The sequence below is a fragment of the Leptonotus elevatus genome, chromosome 14 (genome assembly GCF_054856555.1).
Source record: "Leptonotus elevatus isolate MCC_2025b chromosome 14, RoL_Lele_1.0, whole genome shotgun sequence".
In the NCBI taxonomy this organism is placed as follows: Eukaryota; Metazoa; Chordata; class Actinopteri; order Syngnathiformes; family Syngnathidae; genus Leptonotus; species Leptonotus elevatus.
In genome coordinates, this window is record NC_141252.1 from 857,755 (window position 1) to 885,144 (window position 27,390).

Sequence of the window (27,390 nt, forward strand, 5' to 3'; positions counted from 1 at the left end):
TCGGTTGTTGTTGATGTTGCAAATGATGTGATCGGTGACATCTGTTGTAATAATATGTCCGAAAGGGAAAAAATAAAATAAAAATAGATTAAAAAGAAATATATAACTTCCCTTATGACATATATAATTGAAAAATTATATATATATATATTTAAATACTATGCTTATATATATTTAAATACTATGCTTTATTATAAGTAAAAAATAATCTCATATATATTTTACAGTAAAGATGTAGTTACATACATACATCTTTTTGAAAGTTATATATATATATTTTTTTATAACCATGTGCGTATCCGTATCCGTATATGTATGTGCTGTACATATGTGAAATATAATGTGCATTATAACTAAAAAGAAAATACGGCAAGTGAATGATTTGTAGAAATAAACAAATTTCCTCTAGAAGTACATAATCAATCAGTTGACTTGAATTCAAAGGCAAACAAAGGACACTATTGTGAGTACTGAATAATACTTTTATTGAACAAAGTGAAGAAACAAAAAATGAGAAAAAAAACAAAACAAAGACATTCGTCCTTTAGCGGTTTTTCCCAGACGACACCTGCAACAAACAACGAGAAAAAAAAAAAAATCAGCAATCGCGTCTATGGAAAGCTGGAAAACATTTGAAGTCTTTATTGAACCGAACAAATGCATTTTTGTAAACATGAACAATTTAGTAATTTTATTTCATTTGTGTTTTTTTTTTTTTTTTCAAGGCATCACTGGGCACAACCAACCCTGAGCCGCCACAGCAGGAAGGCCACGAAGGCGGCGTAGACGGAGCTCTTGGCGATGAGGACGCCGTACGACAGTTTGGCGCTCTGCGTCAACCTCAGGAAGCTCTCTGGAGGACAAAAGACGGGACGGCGTTGAGAATCTCGCCAGTGCGCCAGTTACTCGTAAGACGCGTCGAGGAAACGTTAAACAAAAAAATCACAAAATCACCTCGGCTGGGTTCGTCTTCAGCTGAGTCTAAAGAGAAGATCAGATAATAAATATCAAAATAGTTATCATCAAAGACACGGACGGGTGTTCAACCATTCAAACAGTCTGGATTTTTTTGTTATCATCAAAGACAGTTTAAATGATTTCGGAAAAATTGTATTCTTTTTTCAAATTCGTGTTTTTTGTAATAAACCAGTTTTAGTTTTGTAAACATTATCTGATGTTTGTGTTTTGTAAACATCATAGATGATTTACAGTCTTTGATTAACCAAAATGTATTTTTGCGTAAAGAGCAAGGCCATTTATGTTGTACGTAGCCTTCATGTACATTTTGTAAACATCAAGGACAAATTAATTCTCAATAAAACAAACGTGCAGTTTTTAGAAACATCAAAGACAAATTACGGCCTTCAGTTAACCTAATGTACGTGTTTTAGTGAGCATCAAAGGCAATTATATGAATTAATGCACATTTTTGTTCACATCAATGATAGTTTTCAATAAATTCGGCATGTTAAACATCAAAGACGATATACGATCTCACGTCAATGTTTTTTTTGACAATTTAGCATCTGACAAACCTGAATCTTCAAACATCAAAGATGATTTAAAAACAATACACCTAACATATATGTTTTCCTCAATATCAAAAGCAATGTAATCAAAAATGGACCTTACAAACAAAATTTTAACATCAAATACTACAAAGTATTTTAGGAAAATTTTTGACCATGTGCGGGTCTTTGTAAATATCAAAGACACTTTAGCCTTCAAGGAATCTTAGCGTATGCATTTTTGTAAAAAAAATAATAATTTACCATTAAAGACAAATGTACCTCTGAGCATCAAAGATGATTCAAAGTCTTTGATTAAGCTCATTTTCTAAAAGAACAATTTCGAGTTTTTTGTATTTTTGTAACAATTTAAGATGATTTATAGTCTTTAGCAAATCGAATGTGTGCTTTTTTGGGGGTCAATTTTACCAATGTAGTGTCTTTGATGAACATGATGAAGGTTTTTGGATGTGTGTGTTGGTAAATACCAAAAACGATTTAGATTTTTGAACAAACTAAGCAAGTAAATTTTTTTGTAGCTAACAGACGATTTAGGCATTTAAAAACCTAACATGCATGATTTTGTGAACACCAAAGACCATGTAGTCTTCATTGATCCTAATGTACGTGTTTTTGTAAACATCAAAGACAATTTGGAGTGGATAACATGATTAAGTCACCTTCTAGGCCGCTGATGTGTTGTGGGTAGTCGACATATGTTACTCCGTTGAAAAACGTCACGATGCAGGTGAACTTCCGGCTCCCGCGGTACCATTCGTGCGCCGGGACCCTGAGCCTGCTGGTGATGCTGTAGCCGACCCCTCGCCGCCGGGCCTCTGGGTCCTTAGCCACGCCCTTTTCCCTCTTTTCGCCGTCCACCATCCAGGCCACGCGGACGTGGTCGGGGTAGAAGTCGGTGGCGGCGCAGACCAACGTCTTCTTCTTGGCCTCCTTGTCCTTGTCGTCAGTGCACTCGCGATCCGAAGGCAGGAACAACGTCACCTTGGGCGGGGTGATTTTGGCGTTTGATTCTGTGTGGAGCCAACACACAAATCATCAATATGATTATTGATATTATGATATATTATTATATAATGTTCTTTTTCATAAAAAATAATAATAATCTGTATCTTTAAGGAACTAGTGCACAAAGATGATTTACGGTCTTCATTGAATTCGCCGTGTTTTTGATAACATCAAAGACTACTAAAAATGTTTTTTTTTTTAAAGCATTGCAGGCCATGTCAAAATTAATATTTGGTATATGTAGCGGGCCGCTAAAAAATGGATAGTGGGCCGCAAGTGGCCCGGGCCGTAGTTTGGATGTTACAGCACGTTTTGCTAATATCAAAGACCCTAGAGTCGTCAATAACTAAATTATGTTTTATGCTAACTTCAAAGATGATTTACAGTTTCCAAATGCCCTAACGTAATCTGCTGTTAACAGCAAAGCTGAGTTTGAGTCTGTGTCTTTGATCATATCAAAGACTACTTTGTTTTCGGTGATCTTATGTACACGTTTATATAAACATGGATGATGATTTAATCTTTAATTAACCTAACATATGTGTTTATTAACATCAAAGACCCCTTTGTGAACGTCAAAGACCCTTTGTGAACATCAAAGACCTTTAATACTCCTTCAAAGTTCTTCAATGGTGATTTGCAGGCTTTAATCTTTAACTAGCCTAGCATATGTGTTTATTAACATCAAAGACCCTTTGTGAACATCAAAGACCCTCTTTAAAGCCCATCAATGTGATTTGCAGGCTTTGCAGACGTTAGACACACATCTTGTAAACAACAAAGCTGATTTGGAGTTCTTGATCATATACATTTTCATGTAAAATTCAAAGGTGATTTCCAGCCTATAAATAACTTTTTTTTTTAAAAAGTCTTCTTGAAATAAAGTTGAGTATTGACTGTGGTTTTGTTAACATCAAAGACAATTGGAATTCTTCAATGAACCGAACATATGTTTTTTCATGAGCATCGGAGATGATTTGAGTTTTCATCCAACCAAATGCACGTTTTTTAATAAGCGTCAAAGACAAACTTACTTACCTCCATGAACCAAAACTAGACATAGACATGAATTCTAAGATAGTAAAGATCTTTTTTGTTGTTCTACATTTCCCCCCCCCCGAAACATCATCACATTTCAAAGTCAAAAAGTCCGACTCAACATTGTGAGCTACTTGTGGTTAAAGAAAACGTTTTCTGCTCCATTTTCTTCCAGCTGCAAAAAGGGAAAAACGTCCACTTCATACCCATTTAACTACTTCACTACAAACTTTTCCCCCCAAATCAACATGTCTCGATTCAATTGAAATCAACAAAAACCCTCAAGGGGCTTGCAACACATCCGCTTGTTCAGCCAAAGATCCGTAAGCGCGCGTTTTTCTTACCTAAAACAGTGAGTTTGGTTCCTGCACCGAAGAAAGCTTGATCGTACGAGCACAGCGACGCCGAGCTACCGCGGAAACCTCTCGAGCTCTCGAGCTCTTCGCGCAACCACCTTTGTCTGACGAGGCCTTAAAGCGACACTGACTTAAGGTTGCTCAACCCACCTTGAAAGTATGTCAATGTTCATTTGATGATGAATTTGCCATCAATGAACACGATGAGTCAAAGTCTTCAATATGAGTTACGGGATTTTGTAAACATATTGGAAAAGTCTTCCGTGAGCTTAACGTTTGTTCGTAAACATCAAAGATGATCGAGTCTTTATTAAAACCAAAGTCGATGTTTTTCGAACCAGGACGAGAATTGAGCCTCAACCAAAAAAGCCGATAAACCTAATGTATGTTTTTTGTAACCGTCAAAGACAATATCGTGTTTAACAAACCGTACACACATTATTATTATTTTTTTATCAACAAAGATAATTCGGTCTTGAATTATGTGATCCAGCCTTTGGTAACTTAGTATACTTTTTTTTTTTTACGTACAGCCTTCACCGTTTTCGGAACGTTTAGTCAACAGTGAATCCAAGATGCAGGTTTTTGTAAAGGAAAGACAATTTAGGATTTCCGATACACGTAACGTACAATTTTGTAAACATCAGGCAAGTCTTTAACATGCCTAACGTAGTTATTTTAATCAACATGGTTGACAAGTTAAGAGTCATCCATCCTTCATCGTAGTGTTTTCGTAAAATGTGATTTTGTCTTCAATGAACTGACGTCGGTGTTAACAAAGCGCTTTCAACGAACCTAACACTTTTTTTGTCACAAGCATGCAAGTGTTTTTACCTTGAACTGTTTGTTAATCTTGTTCCTGTGCCAAAAAAAACAAACACTTCAGACGTGTCACAGCGTAGCGGGTCTACTACACAAAAAGCGATCCGCAACAATCATTTTTACAATTTTAGTTTCATTAAATTTCCTTAGGAAGACTTCAAATGTCGGACACTTGAGCTGTTCCTGTGTCTTACCTACAACGGTTAACTTTGTTCCTGCGCCAAAGAAAGCTGCATCAGCGTTGTCACAGCGTCGCCGTCCAATGCATAAAACCCGCAACAACAGATGATCAGAGACTTTTTATATGAAACTTGTTTTCCTGGTATTGCTTTCGTCTTCTGTCTTACCGAGAACTGTCATCCTTGTTCCTGCACCAAAAAAAAAAGAAAAGCTGCAGAGTATCACAGGACAGCTGGCCAGTAGACAAAACCACCAATTTTCCGCCATTATTATTTAATGTAAAAACTTTATTTTTTCTGGGAAAATTCAAAAAGCTTTTAAATTCCTTTTATGAATAGTTCCCACATCTTACCTAGAATGGTTCACCTTGTTCCTGCGCCAAAGATTGCATCAGTCATAATTCAAGAGTTACACAGCAGTTGAACAGTGACTTTACCCCTGCTTTGCTTTAATATCAAACCAGATTTCCACTATTCCTGCTATTGATTTGGTCTGGACTGGAAAACCAACGTAAACCTATGATAAAGTTGTCCGTTTCAAAACCCTTCATTTAAACTCCAGGATCCCCAAAAACACATTTTAAATCCATCCGCTTGTGTTGTACTAGCTGCTAGCTAGCTGCTAGCACTACTAAGCTAACCTGGGTGCTTTTGTTTCCGCTCAGTTGACTCAAATGCTCGCTAGCCGTCGCATGACGTGCGTGCTGACGAGAGTCTACGGCCGTTCAACATTCCTTTATGACAAAACAAAAGGACGACAACAACAACAAAAAAACGCGTCAATATGCTATAACCCAATGTGACTCGAATCTGAAGATACAATTCGGCATTCGTTTTTGACAGCAAATTGGCGACTCAATTCAAGTCACCGTCAATTCACGCACAGCCCGCGTTAAAACGATACCCATACTGGTGAGTTAAAGCGATCAATGAATGGGTTATGTTGAATTATTAACATTGTTTTTCAGTTTCAATTTATATTTTAGCCGTTTTGGATTTAGTTATAGCTGTGTAGCTCAATGAATGGGATTGTCTATTGTATTCTTATCTGTCTCTCTCCTGAGAAAAGAAGGGCAACAAGTTTCTTTTCCACTATTATCTAAAAGGGAGTGTAGCCTAGTACCGGTCTCAGCCGGTCGAAGTGAGACAGGCTGATTTATTATTGTTTAAGTCTAATCTGATTTGTATTCCTGGGAACTTCTGCCTTTTTGTGCTCATGGGAGGGGAGGGCCTTTTCAATAAAAAACGGTGTGCAGGAGAAGGAGGGACACACTTTTGAACAGAACACTGCTTGGGTGACTTCATTTGTGTGATCAGAAGCTTCTGATAATTATAATACCTTTGCAAAGGGACTTCTTCTCCAGAATCTCACCATTCAGTTAAATTGAACACGCAAAGAGTACAATACAAAAATTGTCTACTCTAACAGTTACCATGAGGTTATCAAGTATAGCTTTTATTACCAACGTTTTCTAAGAATGTTACATGTAATTGATTTCAACTTCAGGGCGTAAAACTCGCTCGAAATGGTGGACCGACCGCTCTTGAGTCCGCCCAAACCCAACCTTGGTTAAAAGTCAAAGAGCTGAAATAGAAAATTACAAAATCAGACAAAATAACCACCCCGAGGAATATCAATTTGCGTAAACACATTGAATATGGTCCAGAAATGACCAGAAACCGATTAGTTCCTGGCAGGTTATATATAGCGGGACGAGGCATCCATTTTGTCATCTATGATGGCGGCAACGTTTGTGAGGGAGCTTTTTGTACAGCCCTTCTATGGGCTTGCATCACCGTGGCCCCCTGTATACACAGTGTGTACGCTTTGTTCAAAAACCTGCGTGGTGGGTTTTCATGGTTTTCGATACCCCCCTTACACCATTCCCCTCGTCCCCCTCGTCCCCTTCGTCCCCCTCGTCATCCTCACCTGCTGCTCATATCTCAACCCGCATCTCTCCAAAGTTGCTGCTGCTATTTGTGTGTGGCCAAGAAAAGTAGCTGAGGAGGAGGAGATGCGCTCATAAACACTCAATCCCTCCCACCCACTCAAAAGATAATAAATAATTTTTTTTAACAAAATATAAATAGTGTTACTAATCCATAAAAGCTTGTAGTTGATATTATATTTATATTTATTGAGTCACTTTTTTTTTTACATTTAAACCTAAAAACACCTAAACAAACAAACAAAACATAATGTATTAAAACACACATATAAAATAATATGATAATAAAATAATAGTTATTATTTTATATTGTTCTGGAAAAACTATTCAAATTTGGAAAAAAAAAAAAAAGGTACATTATATTGCCATTGATTTTTATTTTAAAAAAATCTAATAATTAAATACATACATAAATAAAAGTGCTGTGTATTACTAAACCTGGACAACTTTTTATCCCTCAAAATTTTATGTTTCTTATATTTATATATTTATTGTATTTATTTTTCTTATATTTATCTGGAATTATATATATATATATACACACTGTACTCAAGTAAAAAAAATGTTTAACTACTTTTCTTTCAGACAAAAAAATTCTATTTTCTTTACCTGTTTTTTAATCCAAAACATGACACAACAATTTCTGTTGAGCAGAACATTTTGAAATAGAAAAACATGCAAAATCTAAATAATATTTATTTCAATGATCAAATATAAATTGAAATAAAATTAAATGTAGTATAATGTAATACAGTAAAAACAAAAACAAAAACATTGACACAGACACATTGAGACAGTCCATACAATTTTCTTTTAAATGCTAAAATAAATATGTTGTAAATTACATAATACCTAAGGATAGTCATATAAAGCAATCGTTTTATATTCCTTTATTATTCATTGTCCTTGCATCCCTCCCACCTTTGATCCTTTGATGTCACTTTAAATTTTGCTAGCTTATGTATGGCAGCCAATCAGCTAATTGCCTACCCTCACGTCCTCCCAACAATGCCTATGTCATATATATATATATATATATATATCATTTTTATTTATTTTTAACTCATTCACTGCCATTGACGGCTATAGACGTCAAAAATTCATTTGAACTATTTCTATTGGTTTAACATTATTTTCCACTTTTGTTAACAAGAGTGTGAAAACCTCAAATTCTTTAATTGTATATTTAGAACAGATATGAAATTTGTGATTAATTGACGCTCCTAATTTTTATTATCGCGTCAGGCGATAATTTTTTAAAATTGTAATTAATCACATGACTTCAATAATTAACTCATGATTTATCACAAATTTTATATTTGTTCTAAATGTACAATAATTTTTTTTGGGGGGTTTTCATATTCGTGGAAAAAGTGTAAAACTAATAAAAATAGTTCAAATGAATTTTTGACATCTATAGGCATCAACGACAGTGAATGAGTTAATGGAGGCTAATCTATTATTCTAGCTAGTTTTTTTTAGTCACATCAGGGCTTAATCCTTCACCCCGCAAATAGCATTTTTTTTTTTTTTGTAGCGCATTTTGACTTTTTAAAGTGACAGCCGAAAGAAAGTGTGTCAAGCGGCTTTCGTCTTCCGTTCTATCTTTCAGGGAGGGTTTTTGTGGGGCACCGTCGGGCCCCTTCATGGCCGTGTGTACTGGCAGCAGCAAAAAAATGGCCGCCGTTGTCAGGCCACCTCTGCACGAGGATGCGGAGGTGAGCCGCCTCCCTGCCGTTGCCGCTCACGTGGGTGCGGCCCTCGAAGGCCGGCTCCACCAAAGCCTTATCGTAATTGACGACGGCCACCAATTCCAAGGAGCGGGCGGCGCCTGACACCCGCCTGTACCACAGGATGGTGTCGTAGTGGGTGAGCGTGTGCGTGAAGCTCAACGTGACGTCCTCGTCGTCCGCTTTCCTGAAAACATCACGGGGGGTCTGAGAGACCCTCTCGTCTTCACTCAGCTGTACTCCTGAAAAGCGACGGAAATGCGCTTGAATGCTTTAAACAAACACTCATAAAATGGCGATGGGGGGGGGGGGGGTCGTACCTGTCATCCAGACCACGTTAGCCGCAAAGATAATGAGACGGTGTTGAGGCTTCATACTCGATATGTGACGGAGCAGAGGCTCTGTGTTGCAGGGAGTCAAGACAGGAAGTGACACGGTCGCAATGCAGCAAGGGCGTGATGGCATCGTAGGTGGAACAAGGCGCACTTTTGAGTCAGCGTTTTCATAATATTGACGAACCCGAGCGCAGCCAAGACCGTTCGACGGGTTAGCATCAACCTCCCGTTCTAAAAACGGCGCTCGGAATGGTTGAATCCAGGTGCACGGCGGCAACGGTGAACGTTGGGCTTTATGCGTGATAAGGTTTATGACTTGATCGTTTAATGCCACGCTGCACCGTGGTAGCGAGCGGCGCAGTAATAAACGGCGCTGCTGTTCAGGCGCAGCTCGGGGATGATCATTTTGCCCTTTTTGTTGGCTTGGCCGCTGCCCGCCAGCTTCACGTCCTCTTCGCCAGGCTCCATATTGGCATCTTTGTAGTACAGGTACCCGAGGAGCTGCACGTCCGCGCCGCGCTGCCGGTACCACAGCATCAGGTCGTAGTTGGTTATATTGTGAGAACAGTCGACCGTGGCCGAGCGGCCCACTGAATCGATGATGTCGGCGGGAGTCTGCGTGACGTCCAACCCTGAAAGACAAAAAAGAAAGAGGACGTTTTGTAAACTTCCAAGTCAATGGAACTAGCGAACGTTTTTTGATTAGTGTACGACGAATCTTTTGCACGTTTTTTGGTAAACATTGCCGATGAATTAGAGATTAATCTGACAATATTGATGTATTGGTCAACTTTGAAGGCTATTTAGTCTACAGTGAAGCTTATATTGTCCTTCGAAACAACAAAATGATTTTTTGCAAACTCTAACATACGTGATTTTGTAAACGTCAACATGGATTTAGTCTTCGACGATTAACTCATTCACTGCCATTGACGGCTATAGACGTCAAATATTCATTTGAACTATTAGTTAAAACATTTTTTTATGAAAACCTAGATTTTTTATTTATTGTACATTTAGAACAGATATAAAATTTATGATTAATCGTCAGTTAACTAGTGAAGGATTAATTACGATGCCCCTAATTTTTTATTATCTTTTCTCTTTTTTTTTATCGCGTCAGGCGATTACATTTTTTTATTGTAATTAATTGCATGACTTCAATAGTTAACTCACGATTAATCACAAATTTTATATCTGTTCTAAATGTACAATAAAAACAATTCTAGGTTTTCAAAAGTGGAAAAAAATGTTAAACTCATAGAAATAGTTCAAATGAATTTTTGACGTCTACAGCCGTCAATGGCAGTGAATGAGTTAACAACCTTTTAGAACCTTCAAATGTCCTACTGTAGTAAAATCATAAACATCAAAGACCATTTGGACTTGGAAAGGCCTAATGTTTACATTTTCGAAAGAAAAAAAAACACGCCTTCAATTGATCAAACATGATGCCCTTTTAGCCTTGAAGTAGAGAATAAAAAAATATGAGCATAATATTGCCGCGTTGACGTCATCCGATGTTACCTGAGAGGAGGAGAGTAAAGCTGGCAGCAATGCTCAACAACAAGAGGAACATCACGTCGTCTGGCTCACTTGAGGTTGCTATGATCTACGCTCGCAACTTATCTGATAAAGAGCAACAGACGAAGCAAGCTGATTGGCTGAGAGCCGGAGGCTCACGACCTCCTTTAACCCTTTAACATGCACTCTGGGAAATATATATATATATATATATATATATATATATATATATATATATATATATACTATGCGGTAAACACATACAGACATAACAGAGAACTTAGTCTTCAACAACAAAGTACGTTTTTGTTCAAATTAAAGAAATTTTCTTTTTCGATGAACTTTTTCGTAAATATCAGACACTATTTAAATCAAGTTTCCCCAATCCTGGTCTTCGAGGTGTGTTGAGGACGGAAACATCCTAAAACCTGTAGGACTCCGGCTCTCGAGGACCAGGATTTGGGAAGCCTGATTTAAATCTTCAATGAACCTAACGTGTTTTTGTTATCCGGTAAAACATCAGACACTATATAAATCTTTAATTAAGCGAACAGATGTGTTTTTTGAAGATGATTTTGAGCCTTTGACAAATCTTATGTGCTTCCTGTTGTTAAACAGTAACACCAAAGATAATTAATGATTGGTCAATAAGATGACGAGAGCTAGCCTACTTGCTAAGGAAGTTAGCTAGCTAGCAGAGAAGGGGGGAAGTGGTACGTATCCAGTGGGCGCTAACTGCAAGCAAAATCAGGAAAACTAATAAACAGTTTAACATCATATCTCCACGATTCCATACTACACAGTTCTCAGTCTTGCCACATTTTCTTTTCATTTTTTTTTTTTTTTAAGAAGCCAAGAGGATTTTTTTATCAACCTCAACGACACGTACGTGTGTGGCGGCATGCTAGCAACCAACGGATGAACCTCCCACTCTATTAAGAGTACTTGGAATGGTTGGACCCAGGTGCACGGCGGTGGTGCCGGGGATGCACGTGGGGTTTATCAAAAATGGCGGGATTGGGAGGGGGGGGGGGGGGGCTCTGCGTGAGTGATAAGGTTTATGACTTCTCGATGTAGCACGACACTGCACCGTGGTAACTAGCTGCACAGTAATAAATGGCGCTGCTGTTCAGGCGCAACTTTTGGATGATCATTTTGCACGTTTCTCCTGCCTCGGCGCTCCCAACCAGCCTCACATCCTCTTCGCCAGGCTCCAGATTGGCATCTTTATAGTACATGAACCCGAGGAGCTGCACGCCCATGCCGCGCTGCCGGTACCACAGCATCTGGTTGTAGATCCGTATGTTGTGAGAACATTGAAGCGTGACCGAGCCGTCCGCTGCCTCGATGATGTCGGCGGGAGTCTGCGTGGTGGCATGCTGTCCTGAAAGGGAAAAAAAAAGCAAAACGTAAATATAAAAGTAAATATCAAGGACTACTGAACGCATACATTTTGGTATTCCACTAAGACCATTAGCAAATATTAGCTTAGCATAGTGTAAATGATGTCCGATGTCACCTGAGAGCAGAGTAAAGCTGGCAGCAACGCTCAGCAACAAGAGGAACATCATTTCACCGGGGTCACATGAGGTTACTATGGCATGCGCTCGCTACTCGTCTGATGAAGAGCAGCAGCTGAAATGAGCTGATTGGCTGAGCGCGGTGGCGTGACAAGGGGCCCCGAGCAAAAAGGGATTGCCCAGCGGCCATTCGTACTGTAGGCTGCAGATTGTTTCCATTTGAAATTGCACATCTGCAATCTCAATAAACAGTCACCATTAATTGCTGCATTCAAGTGACTTTTTCTGTTTGAGTTTAACTTGTTTTAACTTAATACACTTTGCCGTTTAAAAAAAAAAAAAAAAGCCTTATTATACAAAACATTTTAATATAATAAAAAAATTGTCATACCTTAGCAGCTAGGGTCATTTTTGGGGAACAAAAAGCCTTACTATACATGGTAATTTTTGAAAATAAATAAATAAATAAATTTCTTTTTATATTTTAAATTGTATTTTTTTTTAATAAATGCCTTACTTTATATACATGTTTTTTATATAATGAAAGCCTTTACCATACATGGTCTTTTTTTTATTGTATTTATTTAAACTAAATGCCTTATTTTATATACATTTTTAATATAATGAAAGCCTTTACTATACATGGTCTTTTTGATTTCTTTTTTATTAGTATTTTTTTTTTTTACATAAAAACCCTATTTATTATACATGGTCATTTTTTGGTAGGAAGCATTTTTTGGTCGTTTTTTAACCAACATAAAAAAATGAACTAGAAAAATTCCCGCGGAAATTTTGAATGGGCCTGCTAACTCTTTTCAATGAGCTGAACAGTTTAAAATTCAAACCATTGAAATCGGTCAAGAAATGTGGAATCTACCATAATCAACAGTATCTTCCTGCCCCTTTACAAAACATGCACATTCACGCACACACATTTGATTTTAAGTTGTTAGGAGACGTCACGCACCAACGTTCCATTGATTTGTATAGGATTACGCTCACCTCAAACAAAAGCCTCTCGCGACTTAACGGTTGAAGATGCAGATTCCAGAAATGGCTCGTTAGAACGGCAAGGGTTTGGGGAACCCGAGCATGTTCTCAGTTTTTTAATCGGATGAAAAATGACCAAATGAGAGCAGGTTGAAAACTTATGATTGATCGAAAATGAAGAGGGAAAAACGGCGAAATTAACATTGAAAAGAGATCGAAATAGTGCGACTTCTCCTCGCTTAAAGTGAAAATAAAGGTACTAAATGACACCTTAGCCAAATAAAACTTAGTTTGTCAGAAAGCAGAGGCTTGTGGCTACAAAATGTGCGAATTTGATGTCTAGTGAGCAAAGATTGTGGCCATGGTGACGAGTTGAAGTGAAACTTTTGGAAATATATTTTTTGGTTCCCAGCACTCTGTCCTTAATTAGTCACACTCTAAATAGGCGACTTTCACCCCTTTGCTCACTGTCTTTGAACCCGCACAGGGGGGAGAGCTTTCGTTCCTTAATTTTTTTTTTGACACTGAGCTAAAGATGACAAAAATTCCAACAAAATGAGCTAATTTTCATATCGGTCGGTCAACGTATGCGCGCGCAGCGTGTCTTTGAAAAAGGTGCTTGATTGGAGTTGATCTCTTTCGGATTCCCATTCATTCCTATGGGACTTTATTTGGGACTTTTTTGGGAATAGCGTCGCCATGGTAACTGGGAATTCTTAGAAAAATAATGCCGCACCGAGTCAGATCGAGCCGCATCGTTTGATACCTCATTTGTCCCGGTGCGATCTACGGTACGGGCCGCATTTTTGCGTAAAATAATAAACCCTTTTTCCCTTTTTCTAGGATAGTAATATGTGCCTTCTGCTTCGCAGCAGGCCCATAATAATGCCTACATGGTCGATTATTTATGTAATCATTTATTTTTATAATGAAAGCATTCCTCAAAAAAAAAAAGTACTTTGTCGTTTAAAAAAAAAAACGTTTTAAAATCTGTATATTATTAGTTTTTAAAACCATATACCCGTCCGTATCTTTATCATCAGCATGCGTTGAGCATGTGTTCAATGGGGGAAATCTTATGCCTCTATTGCCTCCTAGTGAGCTCTGGGGGCGCATAACGTGGGGTACAGTGTTCCTTCCGTTATTGCTGGGGTTACATTTCAACAAATACCCGCAATAAGTGAAATCCACAAGGTCGTGAGCTTTATATTTTTACCTTTATTATACATATTTTAAGGCTCCCTCACCACACACTTTATATCCTTCTCTCAGACCGGCCTGGACATATTTTCACATTTCTCTCGCGGACTCAATGTTCAAACCTTCGTAGATTTTTAAAAACAGGTACACTACTGTAATTACAAAAATAAAAAAAATCTAAATTGCACTTGAAAAAAAAAGCAGTGAAAAGACAAGAAAAATTAAGATTTGTTAGTGGACATTTTTAACTCATTCACTGCCATTGACGGTTATAAACGTAAAAAAATAATTGTAACTATTTCTATTAGTTTAACTTTGTTTCTACTTTTGTTAACAAGAGTATGAAAACCTAGATTTTTTTATTGTACATTTAGAACAGATATAAAATGTGTGATTAATCGTGAGTTAACTATTGAAGTAAAAAAAAATAATAATCGCCTGACGCCCCTAATTTTTAATAATCATCTCGTCAGGCGATTAAATGTTTTAATTGTAATTAATCGCATGACTTCACTAGTTAACTCATGATAAATCACAAATTTTACTTATTTAATAGTTACTTATTTATTTATTTATTATACTCCTAAACACACACTAAACATGGACTAAAGAAAGTTAGGGAGAGATTAGAAAGGAAATTACAGTCAAGCATGTTAATATTTATAATAATAATAATAATAATAATTCATTCACCGCCCTTGACGGCTATAATTTATCCTGAAATCTTATTGGCCATTAAAATAAATCACTTTTTTTTGTCATTACAAGGACTGTGTGCAGAAATTAGATTTTTCAATGTTCATTTATTTGATTAACTCAATAAAGCCCCCCCCCCCCCCCCCGTGATCTCACTACACTACACTACCCCCCCCCCCCCCCCCCCGCCCCTTCCTCTTGTTTCTGACCAAAGTCATACACTATAAGTTACATTTAATGTGTACACAAAATGTACCCGCGTACTTAAAACTTACGTTTACCAGACGTTAGCCAGGCCTGCTAAATTTGTAGCATGGCTTGCATTCATGCTGGAAAGTTGACAAACATGAAATGTTACTGGTTTGTTGTCTTTTTTTCTTTTTTTTTTTACATACAATCAATTGCAAATAGGTGCATCTAAAATCACCGTTACATGAATTTACCTTTTTCTCAAGGACTCCTTTTTTCTTTTTTTTTGTTCAACCTAAACACAGTCAGGGATTTCAAACCATTGAGGTCGGTTTGCCCCCAGATTGCGGATGCGTTATCAGCATGCGCGGTTGGCATCATGTAAAAAGTGTGTCGCTCATTTTTTGGCACGCCCTCACAGAGTCGCACATCACCGTGAAGCGTGCCAACGGCGCACCAGTAGATTCCGGCATCGTTCGGCCGCACCTTCCTCACCGTCAAGAACCCCCTTTCGGCCACCGCCTGCTCGGCCAAGAAGAAGCTCGGGTCGGCGTTTCCGAATCCTGGTTGGCTCTTGAAGGACGACGTGCTGAGGATGTGTTTCAAGCCGCCTCCCGGAGTCTTCCGGTACCAGAACATGAGCAAGAAGGTGCCGCCCAGGTTGTGGCTACAGTGCATGCGGGCGGGAAGACCTAACCGGACCAGCAAATCCGGCATCTGGCGGACCCCTTTGCCGTCTCCTGGAAGCGATCCAGTCAATCAATGTGTAGGCTACTTTGCGTATTATATATCGTCAGTCAACATGATGCGGAATCTCACCAGCAACGCTGCAGAGCAGACAGATGACAAAGAGGCTGACGACTGGCGACATTATTGAGGGTTGAGTGACAAGTGAGACCCTTTGCCACATCCTGAAAAGGTGGCATCTGAAAGGGGGTGTTGAAAGCATGATGCAGTGCGCTAACGTGAAAAGGTACTTTCTCGAAAAGGTTTAAAATATTTAGGAAAAAAGTACAAAAATGAAAGTCTTGAGAAACAAATCTGTCAATTTAGATTTTTCTTTTTGAAGTACATTTTTAGTAGTAGGGGTGCGCCAAAAAAATGATTCTCATAAGAATCGCCATTCTCATTTAGTATGATTCAAAATCGATTTTATTTCAATTATTTTGTACTGTCTTGCCCTTGTTTGTGTGCGCCTTTATTGGGAGCACTGTTCATGTTGTACACGCTTTGGCCACTTAGGGGCAGTGTGGTTCCGTTCGTACTGATACGCTGTTAAGTTGTAGCCACATAGAAGCAAAATGTCATGATCAAGTTATTCCAATTATTTTTTTTGCAGTGTAGGATGTTAAGATGCTTCTCTGTATACATTCGTGAAGCGTTTTATATGAATAGTCGTTCTTTTGAGTGATAAAAGTGCCACGTGTAGCGCGCTAATTAGCATTAGCGAGTCAGACTGGAGTAGATCGTGACAATTCTTTGCATATCTATAAATTGAATCAGAAATCATTGTCATTAAAATCTTTTTTCATCTAAAATCGTTCTGAATTGATAATCGATTCTGAATCGAATCGCAGGCCCAAAAATCGGAATCGAATCGTGAGACAGTCAAAAGATTCCAAGCCCTAATTCTGTGTTATTTTGGAAAAGGAACAGATAAAAAAATAAAATAAATTATGCTAATTTTATATTTTCAAGAATTTTTTTCACAAGAAGTTATTTTAAAACTATACTTTTGCAATAATGTTAAAAGGTTAGTATTTTCTAGAAAAAGTTTAAAATATTTATGAAAAGAGTAAAGTAGTCTTGATATATTTAGAATTTTTTTTAAAGTACATTTTTAGTGTTATTTTGGAAAACAAAAATGTATTTATGCAAGTTTGATATTTTCAAGAACATTTTTCACAAAAATATTTCAAACTAGTATTTTCCATTAAAAAGTAAAAACTTTATATACTTTTGATATTAAAAATATGTAATTTCAAGAGAATTTTCATAGTCTGTTATTTTTGAGAGAAAAACTTTTGATATTTTCAAGGAAAAAAAACTGTATAGTTTAGAGAAAATCTTAAAAAAGACAAGATAAGTATTAAGTTGTAAAACTATGTATACTTTTGTTAAATAAAAAACACACTAGATTTTTAGGAAAAGTTTTTTGTTCTCTATTTTGGGAGTAAATATGATTTTTTTTTTTATTATTTTTGAGGAAAAAAAACTAAAAAGGAATTTTTCTCAACTTTTATACTTAAGATGAGAAAAGAAAAAAATGAATGAAAATCTCAAGGCTTTTTATCAAAAACATTTAATCTGAATAAAAGTTGTCTGAAGAAATCAAAGTTGTGTGAATGAGAACAAAAAAAGTTTATTTATGAGACACTGCTATGAATAAGTGTGATTGATGTAATGAAAAAGTATGGAGTGGCCTATGAAAATATTTTTATTCATTTCTTCCTTTGTTCCTGCAGATGCCGCCATGTTTATCTTCTAACAGAACAGCAGTTCTGTTAGAAGATAAAGTCCATCACCGTTGTCCAGCACCGCTCGTGAACGTGTCTCGGATCAAAGTGTCTTCCTCCTGAACTCCACCGCGTGTCCTTCACATACACATGACAAACACATTTCAGGAGGAAGGCGAAAATTGGCGCCATCAGGTGGACAAACATAAAATTAAACAAAACCAAAAAGTCCTTAAAGGTTGCAGTTTTTGGAGTATAAGTTGTCAACTATTTTTGATCCAGCAGATTGGTTAATAGCGCTCCAGTTTGTATTGACTGTTTTTATTTTAAATAAACCAACACAATAGACATACATCTGAAGATGTGTGAGATATAATTAATCAACACCTGTTGCTTTCTGTAGGCCTAAAATGCAGGATTACAGTGGATAACATTGTTATTTTCAATAAAAACTCAACTGTGTTGAAATACTTCGTTTTTTGTTCTTCTTTCAAACTTAACATTGTGTAACTGTGCCACCATCTAGTGGTCGTCAGTAGTACTACACTCACGAGTTAACTGGACAACCAAATCTGTGAAATTGAACTGTGAACTCATGATGGAGGTGGTTTACTGTACTTATATTTTGTAATACTTTTGTTCTACTTTGAATATTGTCTCTTTTTTTTTGTTATCTCCAAGGAATGTAATACGGTGACAAGCATGTGTACTAGCGCCCCCCTATTGACCATTGCCATTCATAACTTTAAAAGTAAAAGGCACCTTAAAATAATCTCCTAAATAATTATTTCCAGATTTTTCAGGAAACACAAAAATCTAATCATTTGTATCATGGAAAAAAATATAATTTTGGCAAAAAAATTACTTAGGCAATTATTTTAAGTGTGACAATATGTTTTATTGGACAAAAAAGGCGTTTTTTTTTTTTTTTTTTTTAAGTTGGATATTTGAAAGGATTGTTAATTCCGAGAAATGTTCGCATAAAAAAAAAAAAAAATCTCAACAAAATGCTACTGTTGAACACCGTGTGCAGCGGTACCTGATGTTCCGGCCGGGGGGGAGCGTGAACCTGATCCGAGGTGCTCGTCAGCAGCCACGCGTGTGCGCGTATGTGTGCGTCTCCCCCACGATGCTCTTGTGGTAGTGATGGCACAGCGTGTCGTTGCCGGGGACGTTGCCCACGCCGGCGCAGCAGTGTTCCACCACCGGGGCCACGTCCTCCAGGGACTCTTTTTTGTATGGGACAGATGACAACACACATTTGTTCAGCGGTAACTCGTGTTTTCCGCCAGCGGATGTAGATCACATGACGTACTTGGGCTGCTTGTGCTGTGCCTGCTGCGATCGCGCTTCCTCTTTTTGCCCTAACACACACAAACGAAACTCATTTGAGACATTTTTGTCCCAAACAGATGCCATTAACTGTACAGGCAACGCTGTCATCCAAATGCAAAAAAAAAAAACGAGTACCGTAAAAATCCTGTGTATAATACGCACCCGTGTATAAAACAATACCAAAAATACAATAAAAAAACACCCTTGTGTGCTGCAGTTTTAGGATTTTTTTTTCGCATTATCTTTGTTTTAAAAAGTTTATCTCTAAGAAAATCTATGTACAAGATTTTTTTTTTTTATATTTTCAAGAACGTAAGTCGTATATATGATTTAAAAAAAACAAATTTTTTTGCTTCAAAAAGTCAAATATTTTCAAATAAAATATTTCCTATAATTATCACTTTACAAGCAAATTGTTCTATTATATTTAATGTCAAGTATAAAGTCATAATACAATACTACCTGAAGTTGAGTATTTAGTTCCGTAAGAAAATCAGCTTTTCCCTTTAAAATGAATGTAAAAGTCTTCGATTCGTTTTTTTTATATTATTTAAAAATGTATATAAATATTTCCTAGAATTATTACCTTACAAGAACATTTTATATTATATTGTCAAGAATAACACTACTACCTGAAGTGGAGTTTATTTCATTTTGTAACCAAATCAGCTTTCCCCATTAAAATGAATGGAAAAGCCTTTGATCAGTTCTTTTTTTTTTTTTGTATTATTTAAAAATATATATATATATATTTCCTAGAATTATCACCTTACAATAATTTATTTTTATTATATTGTCAAGAATAAAAGTATTACCTTGAGTTTATTTCATTTTGAAAATGAATGGAAAAGCCTTTGACCAGTTTCTCCAATTTGTATTTATTTATTTATTTAAGTAGGAAACATAGCACTATATAGCATTATACTGTAAAGTCAAATAATAATAATAAGTAATTCAATGGATATTGTGCTGCTATGTTGCGCGCTATAACTACAAGCTCATGACAGACGTTTGAATGCAACTTTGGTCAAATATTCTTCTATCGGCAGCCATCTTCGGACAAAAAGTGAAATGCATCTATATCATTTATTTATACATGATATATGTATGTATATATCAAAAAACATCTTACATAGTTTTCTGTGCAGGACCAGTCTGGATGCTGCAGGCTGTGGAGGATTTTGTGCTCTTCGGCCTGCTGGTAGTACTTGGCTTGCAGCTTTTTGGGCAGCGACTTCCACTGCGGAAGCCAAAGCGAGTCAACGCCCGTGACGTGAAAAGAAAAAGGCATTCAAGTAGTACTTTTACCATCCTTCCCAGGATTTTATTGACCGCCGCGGAGTTGGTGATGTTGAACTGGGCGACGACGTTGGGACTCTGCTCCTTGCGGAACAGCATGAAGGCGTTGGGCGGCTTCTTGATGTACGGCCGGTTGGCTTCCGGCCGGCCGTAACGTTGGCTTTTGCCGCTATTGCTGCACACAACAAACGTCATCAAGAGAACAAGCAGGAGCTGATTTGTTTTATTTTGCGTTTTTTTATTATTATTTTTTTTTTAACACTTACATGGTCTGAGTGGCATCAGTGGGAGGTTCCATGGAGTCGGACGACGAGGACGCCCCGCACATCATCTCGCCATTACTACACACACACACACACACTGTAGACTTTAAACAGTGTCAAAAATAAAGAATGTTAGCTCATTTGAATATCAAATATTTTAAAAAATTGACTGATTCGTCGGCAGGCCTGCAAAAACACAATTAAAAATGAATTCCAGGCAGAACGTTGGACTGTTTTTATAATACATGCTATTTCTTACAATTTGTGAACTTTACACAGGAAAATTAATTTATTCTCTCCCCCACAGTAACACACTATAACAAAGATAATAATGTTCAAGCACAGCACAAAAAAAAATTAAAAATACTGAAGGACATGCCCTGCCTGTAATTCACATTTTTACTTTTGTAAGCATTAAGAAACCCCCCAAAAAATCCAGATTTTATTCATCAAATTTTTTTTTTTAAATAATCTGTTGATTAATCGGTTATCGGAATTTAATTCTGCCAAATATCGGAATGGACATTGACCTCTAAAGATCCACATTTAAAAAAATCCATATTGGTCGGGCCCTATAGTAACGATAGCAATAGAGATGTAAGGATATCCATCACCATACGATAAATATCACAATATTGTGGGGAGGTTGGCGCTATGTATAAAAAAAAAATCACAACACTGTGTAAAACTCACGATATTGCCCAAAAAAATTATATATTTGCTGGTATGACTGACTTATATGAGGGATAATTAATCACCAGTGGTCAAAAATTCCTAATTAAACTGCACTAATAAACTAACCACCAGAGGGTGCTAGAACTCCATAAATGGAATACAGCCTCACCTTTTTAACAGATATGCTGCTTTTAATATCGTGACATGACGACGACGATATTGTGGCAATTTCAACATCGCGATATCACCATATTGTAGCTATCGTTACATTCCTAGAAGGCAATGTGGTCCACTATACTGCAAGTATCCAATGGAATGTAAATCCCCGCACCAGTCAACATGAAGTTCAGAATGGAAATCCAGCTCACGCCAGCTGAATCAAAGTCAGCTATTTGAACCGCTGCACTGCCAACGAGCTTCGTGACCTCACGTATGACCTTTTAAAGCTTCCAAGTGTTTTTTGACACTTACAGCCTTCCCAGAAGAGGCTGGTTGGCGCCGTCGTGCATCGGCATCACCATGACGTCGTCATCCTGGAGAGAGAACGCACGCACACGCGCACCAGAAACTTTGCAAGGCAACCATGACCGCTCCAGGCAGATAGCGTCAACAAAAAGCGCAAAGGCACATCTGCACTACAAAATGTACATTTTATAGACATTTTATGCTTGGAATGTGTTTGAATATGTTTATTATTTGATTTAATTCCGCTTCCGGGCTCCGTGGAAAAGCTGCAGTTCTTCTAACCTTTTCCTTATTTAACTTTTAATTTTTGACTTTTTTTTAAATTATGAGCCACTTGTTGCTCAACCTGTCCGCGACTCCTACCGCGAGTTACAGCACACGTCGGGGGCTCCGAACGGAGCCTAATCTGCCAACGGCTCGTGGCGTGTGCGGACAGTGGGAACAAAGGAACGACATGGCTTTGTTGTCCGACATCAGAGACGCGCTCTGGGCCCTCCGCTCGACGGGCGGCACGCCACCACCCCCCCGCGAGCAGACCCGGGGGAAACGCCGCCGGAGGAGAGGACAACGAGGCGGAGCACGCCAAAGACTCCGGAGGAGAGGATGCGGACCAGCGCTGCCGTCCTTGCCGCTCGGCAACGGCAAGCTGGATGAGCTGAGGAGAACTCGCCTCGGCCTGCCGCGAGCACCACAACTTTAATTTGATCTCTTTCTATTCTGTTGTTTTTTTCTTTACTGGAACTGCAGCTGGACGGAGTCCAGGAAAAAGTTCCCCACGGGGGAAAATAAAAGTATATCATATCGTATCGTATCGTATCGTAAATGTGTTTAATAAGCGTGGGAGGGGTAAAACTATTTTTTTGAAACGTTTACATTGCTTTTTGTTTGCACTCTTTCTGAAAAGCGCTAATATTACTACGCAAGATGGCACAGATGCCCTGTCTAATGGGAATTTTTTGTTTTTTGGGGGGTGCAATTGCTCAAATTTTTTCACTATCACGTTTTTAAAAAAAAACAGGTAAATAACCAACTTTTGGGTTGATGTATTTACTGGTTTGAGTTGGGTTTATTGGGTTTTTTAAGTTTAATAACCCAAAAACTGAGTAATTATTCAAGTATTTTTTTTAAATGAATAACACAAAAGGGTCTTGATCATTGATCCATTTTCAACAGTAAGATCATATTTTGTCTATATTTAATGTCATAACTTCATTATTTTTAAACGACCAATCATGGCTCAGTTTTCTGACCAAACCCAGAAAACAGGTGAGCCATGATTGGCCGTTAACTACTTCCTCCGCACAGGTGATGTCATCTTCAGTTGACAGCAAGTGGCAAAATTAGTTTTTAAATATATTAATCCTTCATGAAAAATAATATTTTCATTAATTCTGGACATTTTTTTACTATTTTTTTTGTGCCTTAGTCGCTCGCATCACAGCCATAACAAAATGCAGGACAGCGTGAAAAGTGATCTGGTTACCTGGTCTTGGACGCTGATAGGGCCCGGTTGGCCGCCCAGGTAGTCGGGCAGCCAAAAGTCATCCAGCACGTTGGAGAGGTCATCGTCCACATCCGGGGGCTGCCCCTCCATCAGCAGCTCCAGGTGATCTCGACCGCCTGCCAGGGGCAGCAGGTCTGTCGCCCCGACGTGCTCGCTGGCTGCGGCTGTAACGGGCATAGGATGCGGTTCTTCTTTAGGCGACGGCGGGGACGGCGGGGACGGCGGGGACGGCGGCGACGGTGGCGGCGGCGGCGGCGGCACCGCCGGCGGCACCGCCGGCAAGGGGGTGCTGGCAGGTGTGGTGCCCCACAGGATGGTGTCGGCCGACTTCAGGATGTTGTCCAGCAACTTGTCCCACTTGACGTCCTCGTCGTTGGGCAGCGTCTGACGGTGATCCATTCTGTGCGCTCCTGACTCCGTTGCCTAAAATCTCCTGGGACAGCAAAACAACAAAAAAAAAAAACATTTGAATGGCGATCGTGGCCATGCTGGTTGCAGTCAAGTCAGCTATGTGAACCATTATGCTACAAGTGGACCACACACAAGTTGATCATGAGATTCTATACATAAGCTGGAAACACCAACTTTTCATGTTTCATGAAGCAATGATTATGTGGACTGCACGTAAGCCCTCAGCTTATCCAGGCACTAAACGAAACAATAAAATATATTCTCTATATACGTAAAAAAAAAAATAACAATAATAATAATAAAGCCTCCCATAGTGAGTTGACTTTTACAGGGGCATTTGAATTCAATTTTTTTTACATAATACATTACATCATAGTGTATAATGAATAAAAGCTTCATAACAAGCTTAAGACAGTATCCCTCACTAACTTTTTAAACAATGATGGGATGAATGAAGTGAATTTTACTATTTGTCGCTGAATGTTCCAGTCATTTGACAAAAAAATTGACAAGTGGTGTGTTGAAATTTGCCAATTAATTTCCCAAGCAACACTCCACAAAATTATTAGATCCACTACACTATCAATACCAACCAGATGTAATAAATCAGGTATGTGAACCACTACACTATCACTAATCATAAGATCCAAAACAAAAGCTTGAACCACTACACTACCAATGGCGCAAATATAAGAATAGATTTGTATTCAATATGTCAACAATTAAAATGAAAAATATGAACCAGTACATTATAAATCCCACTCAAACTACTTCAAGAGTTCCAAAACAAGAGCTGTAGGAAAATATTGTATATGCATTATAAATGAGTAGTTGTAGTAGAAATAGTAAGATGTCAGTGGACACATTGTACCTGCGGTGCTACTCACGAGCTGTCATCAAGATTCCTCCTCGAACCTGTGGAGTGTGTGGAACTCCTGCTGGACTTGCGTGCTGAGATGCGTGGGACGTCCACCCACAAACGTGGTAGGACAAGATGAGCCCGAAAAGCTTCTTAAAAGCCATCAAAGCTCTTTGTTATGTCACCCAACCTTTAGGTAGGTTGAAAGATTTCCCATTTAAATTTTGTCGGATAATAGTTCCTAACGGAACACCGGGCTGCCGGTGCGCTACAACACGCCATTAACCCCCTTAAGGATGGCTTTGTCCTAATTTTGTTGACAGAAAGCAACATTATGATCGAATTTAATAAATTTGAAGTGACAGTAGTAGACCTAGTGGCTAAGGTGCTAGCTGCTAGCGCATCGTTAGCCTCGCTGACTTTTAGGATATTACTTAAGTGGCAATCACGATTACGTTCAATTTAAACGTCTACATTTGTGTCGTCAATCTTGTGAAACATGTCACATTATAGCAATTTTCACATTTGCGTCCATACTGATTCTGTCTCGTCAATCACATGAAACATGTCACTACACAGCAATTAGCATATTCGCCTCTAAACTGATTGTCTCGCTCAGAGCTGCTCTTACTGTAATTTCCTTAACATCTTTTAATAAACGTTAGTCGAAAGTTAAGTTTTAAAGTGGAAATGTTCATTAAAGAAATATGTTTAATAATGTATTATTATTATTATTATTATTATTATTATTACATTTAGCAACCACCGCTGCTACATCACGATGAGCCATAATGGCAGACACGATGGTCCAGTTTCACAGCTGCCGTCTACAAATGACCCGCCGTGGCGGCCATGTTGGTCCAGTTTAAAAGCTGCACTCGTCTGCCCTTGGGGCCATAATGACTTCACCTGTTCCCGTCTAACAATGAACTGTCACGGCGGCCATGTTGGTCCAGTTTCACCGCTGCCCTCGGTTACGCTATGAGCCGTAATGGCGGATACGTTGGTCCGGTGTTGCGTAGAAAGGTGACGCGCCGGTTCCATTATTTAGTTAAAAAAACAAAAAAACTTTTGCATACAGTATTTATTTATCGTGGTTTCTTTTTAGATTATAGTACTGATATTTCATAACGCTTGGTCAACTTGCACAAATGAAGGTAGTTTGCGACTATTAACGTTGGTCTTTTATGACGTGCAGTAAACCAAGCGTAAAAAAGGTTGCACAATTGTTGACGTCTCAATATAAAGGTTGACTCGGGAATGACGGTCAATGTACGCTTGTCACCCCCCCCCCCCCGCCCCCTCCTCAAAGATGTTATTGAAATGCTGTACATTACAAGTAACAAAGTCATAGTTATTCCAGTTTGTTTAACCAAGATATAAAGAAATAGAAAAAAAAATAATAATAATAAATGCGTGTGTTTGGAGGCGGTGGAATGCTTCCCTTAATTTCCGTGACAATTATTGCTTAAAATCCTCTAAATAAATATTCATTAATGCTCAAATTTTTTTCAGATGATGATGGTGCTTATTTTGCCAAACAAAAGTTTATCAACATTTTAAGAGAATGGTCTGGGATCTGGAAACACATTAAGCTTTAGACAAAAGGACTCTCCTCAAAGCTGGTAAATCTCTTTGAAGTCTTAAGGTTCATAATAATGTGTTTTTTCCCCCTCTATCACAATCTGGGGGAGAAGTTAAGTCGTTCTTTGACATTCTTACAGACATGAACACCAATATATCTAATGCATTTATTATTTGATACCTGCAACTCAAAAAGAAAGTCTGATAACATTTAAAGTTAAGTAGCACAGGCATCTCAGGGCTAAATTTAAAATAACACTGAACAGGCAAATGAAGCCAAACTTCAAGTAAATCATAACAGGGAGATTTTGCACGTTGCTTGGCACATTAAGGCTCTTTTTTTTTGTGAAGCACGTAAATCGTGCAGGGCGTGCGGTGTAACTGCACGGGTGGCAGGTTAGATAGAAACTTTAAGCTTGATTGTTTGTTTTTGGAAGTGCTGATCCCACATTTTCTCAACATAAGAAACAATAATTTTGTGCTGGCTTCCGGAAGAATGGAAATGCACTCGTCGCTTCCATTTATTTTTAAAATGTTTGCTTTTTGAGTCAGCTGTCCAAACTTTTGAACAAGCAAACTGTGTCATCAATCCGGCAAATCTCTTCCAGTGGCCAAACGGTTTGATTGGCTTTGATAGGTCACGTGATCGTGATCAGACCTACCGTCGTACACTAGATGCGTACGCATGGGCTACAGACTGACCTCAGGGCTGGAAATCTCTTGGATATAGTATAATACAACTGTCATACCTTTATAAAACGTTTTGATAGCTGACGCATATTATGACCAAAACCAAAAGTAAACAAAAAAAATCAAGAAAAATCAAGAAAAAGTTTAGCATGATGTAGTTAAGAGTAGTCTATCAAATCAAGAAGTCGTATGTGTGAACTAATCTGACAAGCTATAATTTCACCAAAGAGATAATTTTATAATCGATATTTAAAAGAGTATTGTAATAGTTCTGAATTTTTCTACCAGTGATCGGCACTGCTGTCATTAACGAATGAGTCCAGTAGGTGGCGCCTCAGTACAACAGTTAATCCCTGAGTTTGAAGAGACATTTTCTCCGTCGGCCACTAGGTGGCTGCCAAATAACACCAATGCGGAAATACAGTCACATAATGTGCACCAATGTAAAATACATTTTTGAAAATTAATACGTTAAAAACCATAGGTTTTGGGGGGAATGTGTGTTTAATGAAAAAACATTTTATTTAATACTTGTTTAATGTTTTATGTCCAGCATTTTGTTACAGCCGCAGTTGTTGATAATCAAGAGTTCTAGAAATTAAGTAGCTGTAGTTTTTATCCAAACCAATAACTTTAAACGAATAAAAGCAATTTTAAAAAGTAAATACAATTAACATAGAATAAAAATGATGCTTCATTCTATAAAATGCAGTATAATTATATGCTTCTAACAATAAAATCAAATACACATTTACATTAAACAATTGCAATTTTTCATTATTATTTA

The 27,390-nt window shown here is 38.0% G+C and overlaps 3 protein-coding genes and 1 gene segment (V, D, J or C); all 4 read right to left on the reverse strand.

Annotated features, from left to right (window-relative positions):
- Positions 1–461: 461 nt before the first annotated feature.
- Positions 462–10,646, reverse strand: LOC147162426 (M1-specific T cell receptor beta chain). The gene is made up of 7 exons (XM_086095144.1): positions 10,471–10,646; positions 9,273–9,575; positions 3,917–4,045; positions 2,189–2,539; positions 955–981; positions 747–853; positions 462–568 (listed from the first exon to the last, which is right to left on the reverse strand). Exons 1-7 carry the CDS (start codon positions 10,520–10,522, stop codon positions 545–547), a joined length of 993 nt encoding a protein of 330 aa, XP_085951270.1. The 5' UTR covers positions 10,523–10,646; the 3' UTR covers positions 462–544.
- On the reverse strand, positions 7,726–9,258 carry LOC147162427 (uncharacterized). Its single transcript, XM_086094657.1, has 2 exons — positions 8,929–9,258; positions 7,726–8,850 (listed from the first exon to the last, which is right to left on the reverse strand). The coding sequence occupies exons 1-2, from the start codon at positions 9,071–9,073 to the stop codon at positions 8,480–8,482; spliced, it is 516 nt and encodes a 171-aa protein (XP_085950783.1). The 5' UTR covers positions 9,074–9,258; the 3' UTR covers positions 7,726–8,479.
- Positions 10,647–11,392: 746 nt separating the features above from the next.
- LOC147162428 (Ig kappa chain V region 3381-like) lies at positions 11,393–12,047 on the reverse strand. The segment is given in 2 exon segments: positions 11,393–11,851; positions 11,987–12,047. Coding segments are annotated over 2 exon segments (378 nt in total).
- A 5,352-nt stretch (positions 12,048–17,399) lies between these two features.
- On the reverse strand, positions 17,400–25,457 carry LOC147162429 (uncharacterized). The gene is made up of 9 exons (XM_086095642.1): positions 24,342–25,457; positions 23,039–23,492; positions 21,562–21,623; positions 20,419–20,493; positions 20,162–20,327; positions 19,986–20,093; positions 18,834–18,882; positions 18,558–18,747; positions 17,400–17,656 (listed from the first exon to the last, which is right to left on the reverse strand). Exons 2-8 carry the CDS (start codon positions 23,456–23,458, stop codon positions 18,605–18,607), a joined length of 1,023 nt encoding a protein of 340 aa, XP_085951768.1. The 5' UTR covers positions 23,459–23,492; positions 24,342–25,457; the 3' UTR covers positions 17,400–17,656; positions 18,558–18,604.
- Positions 25,458–27,390: the final 1,933 nt, after the last annotated feature.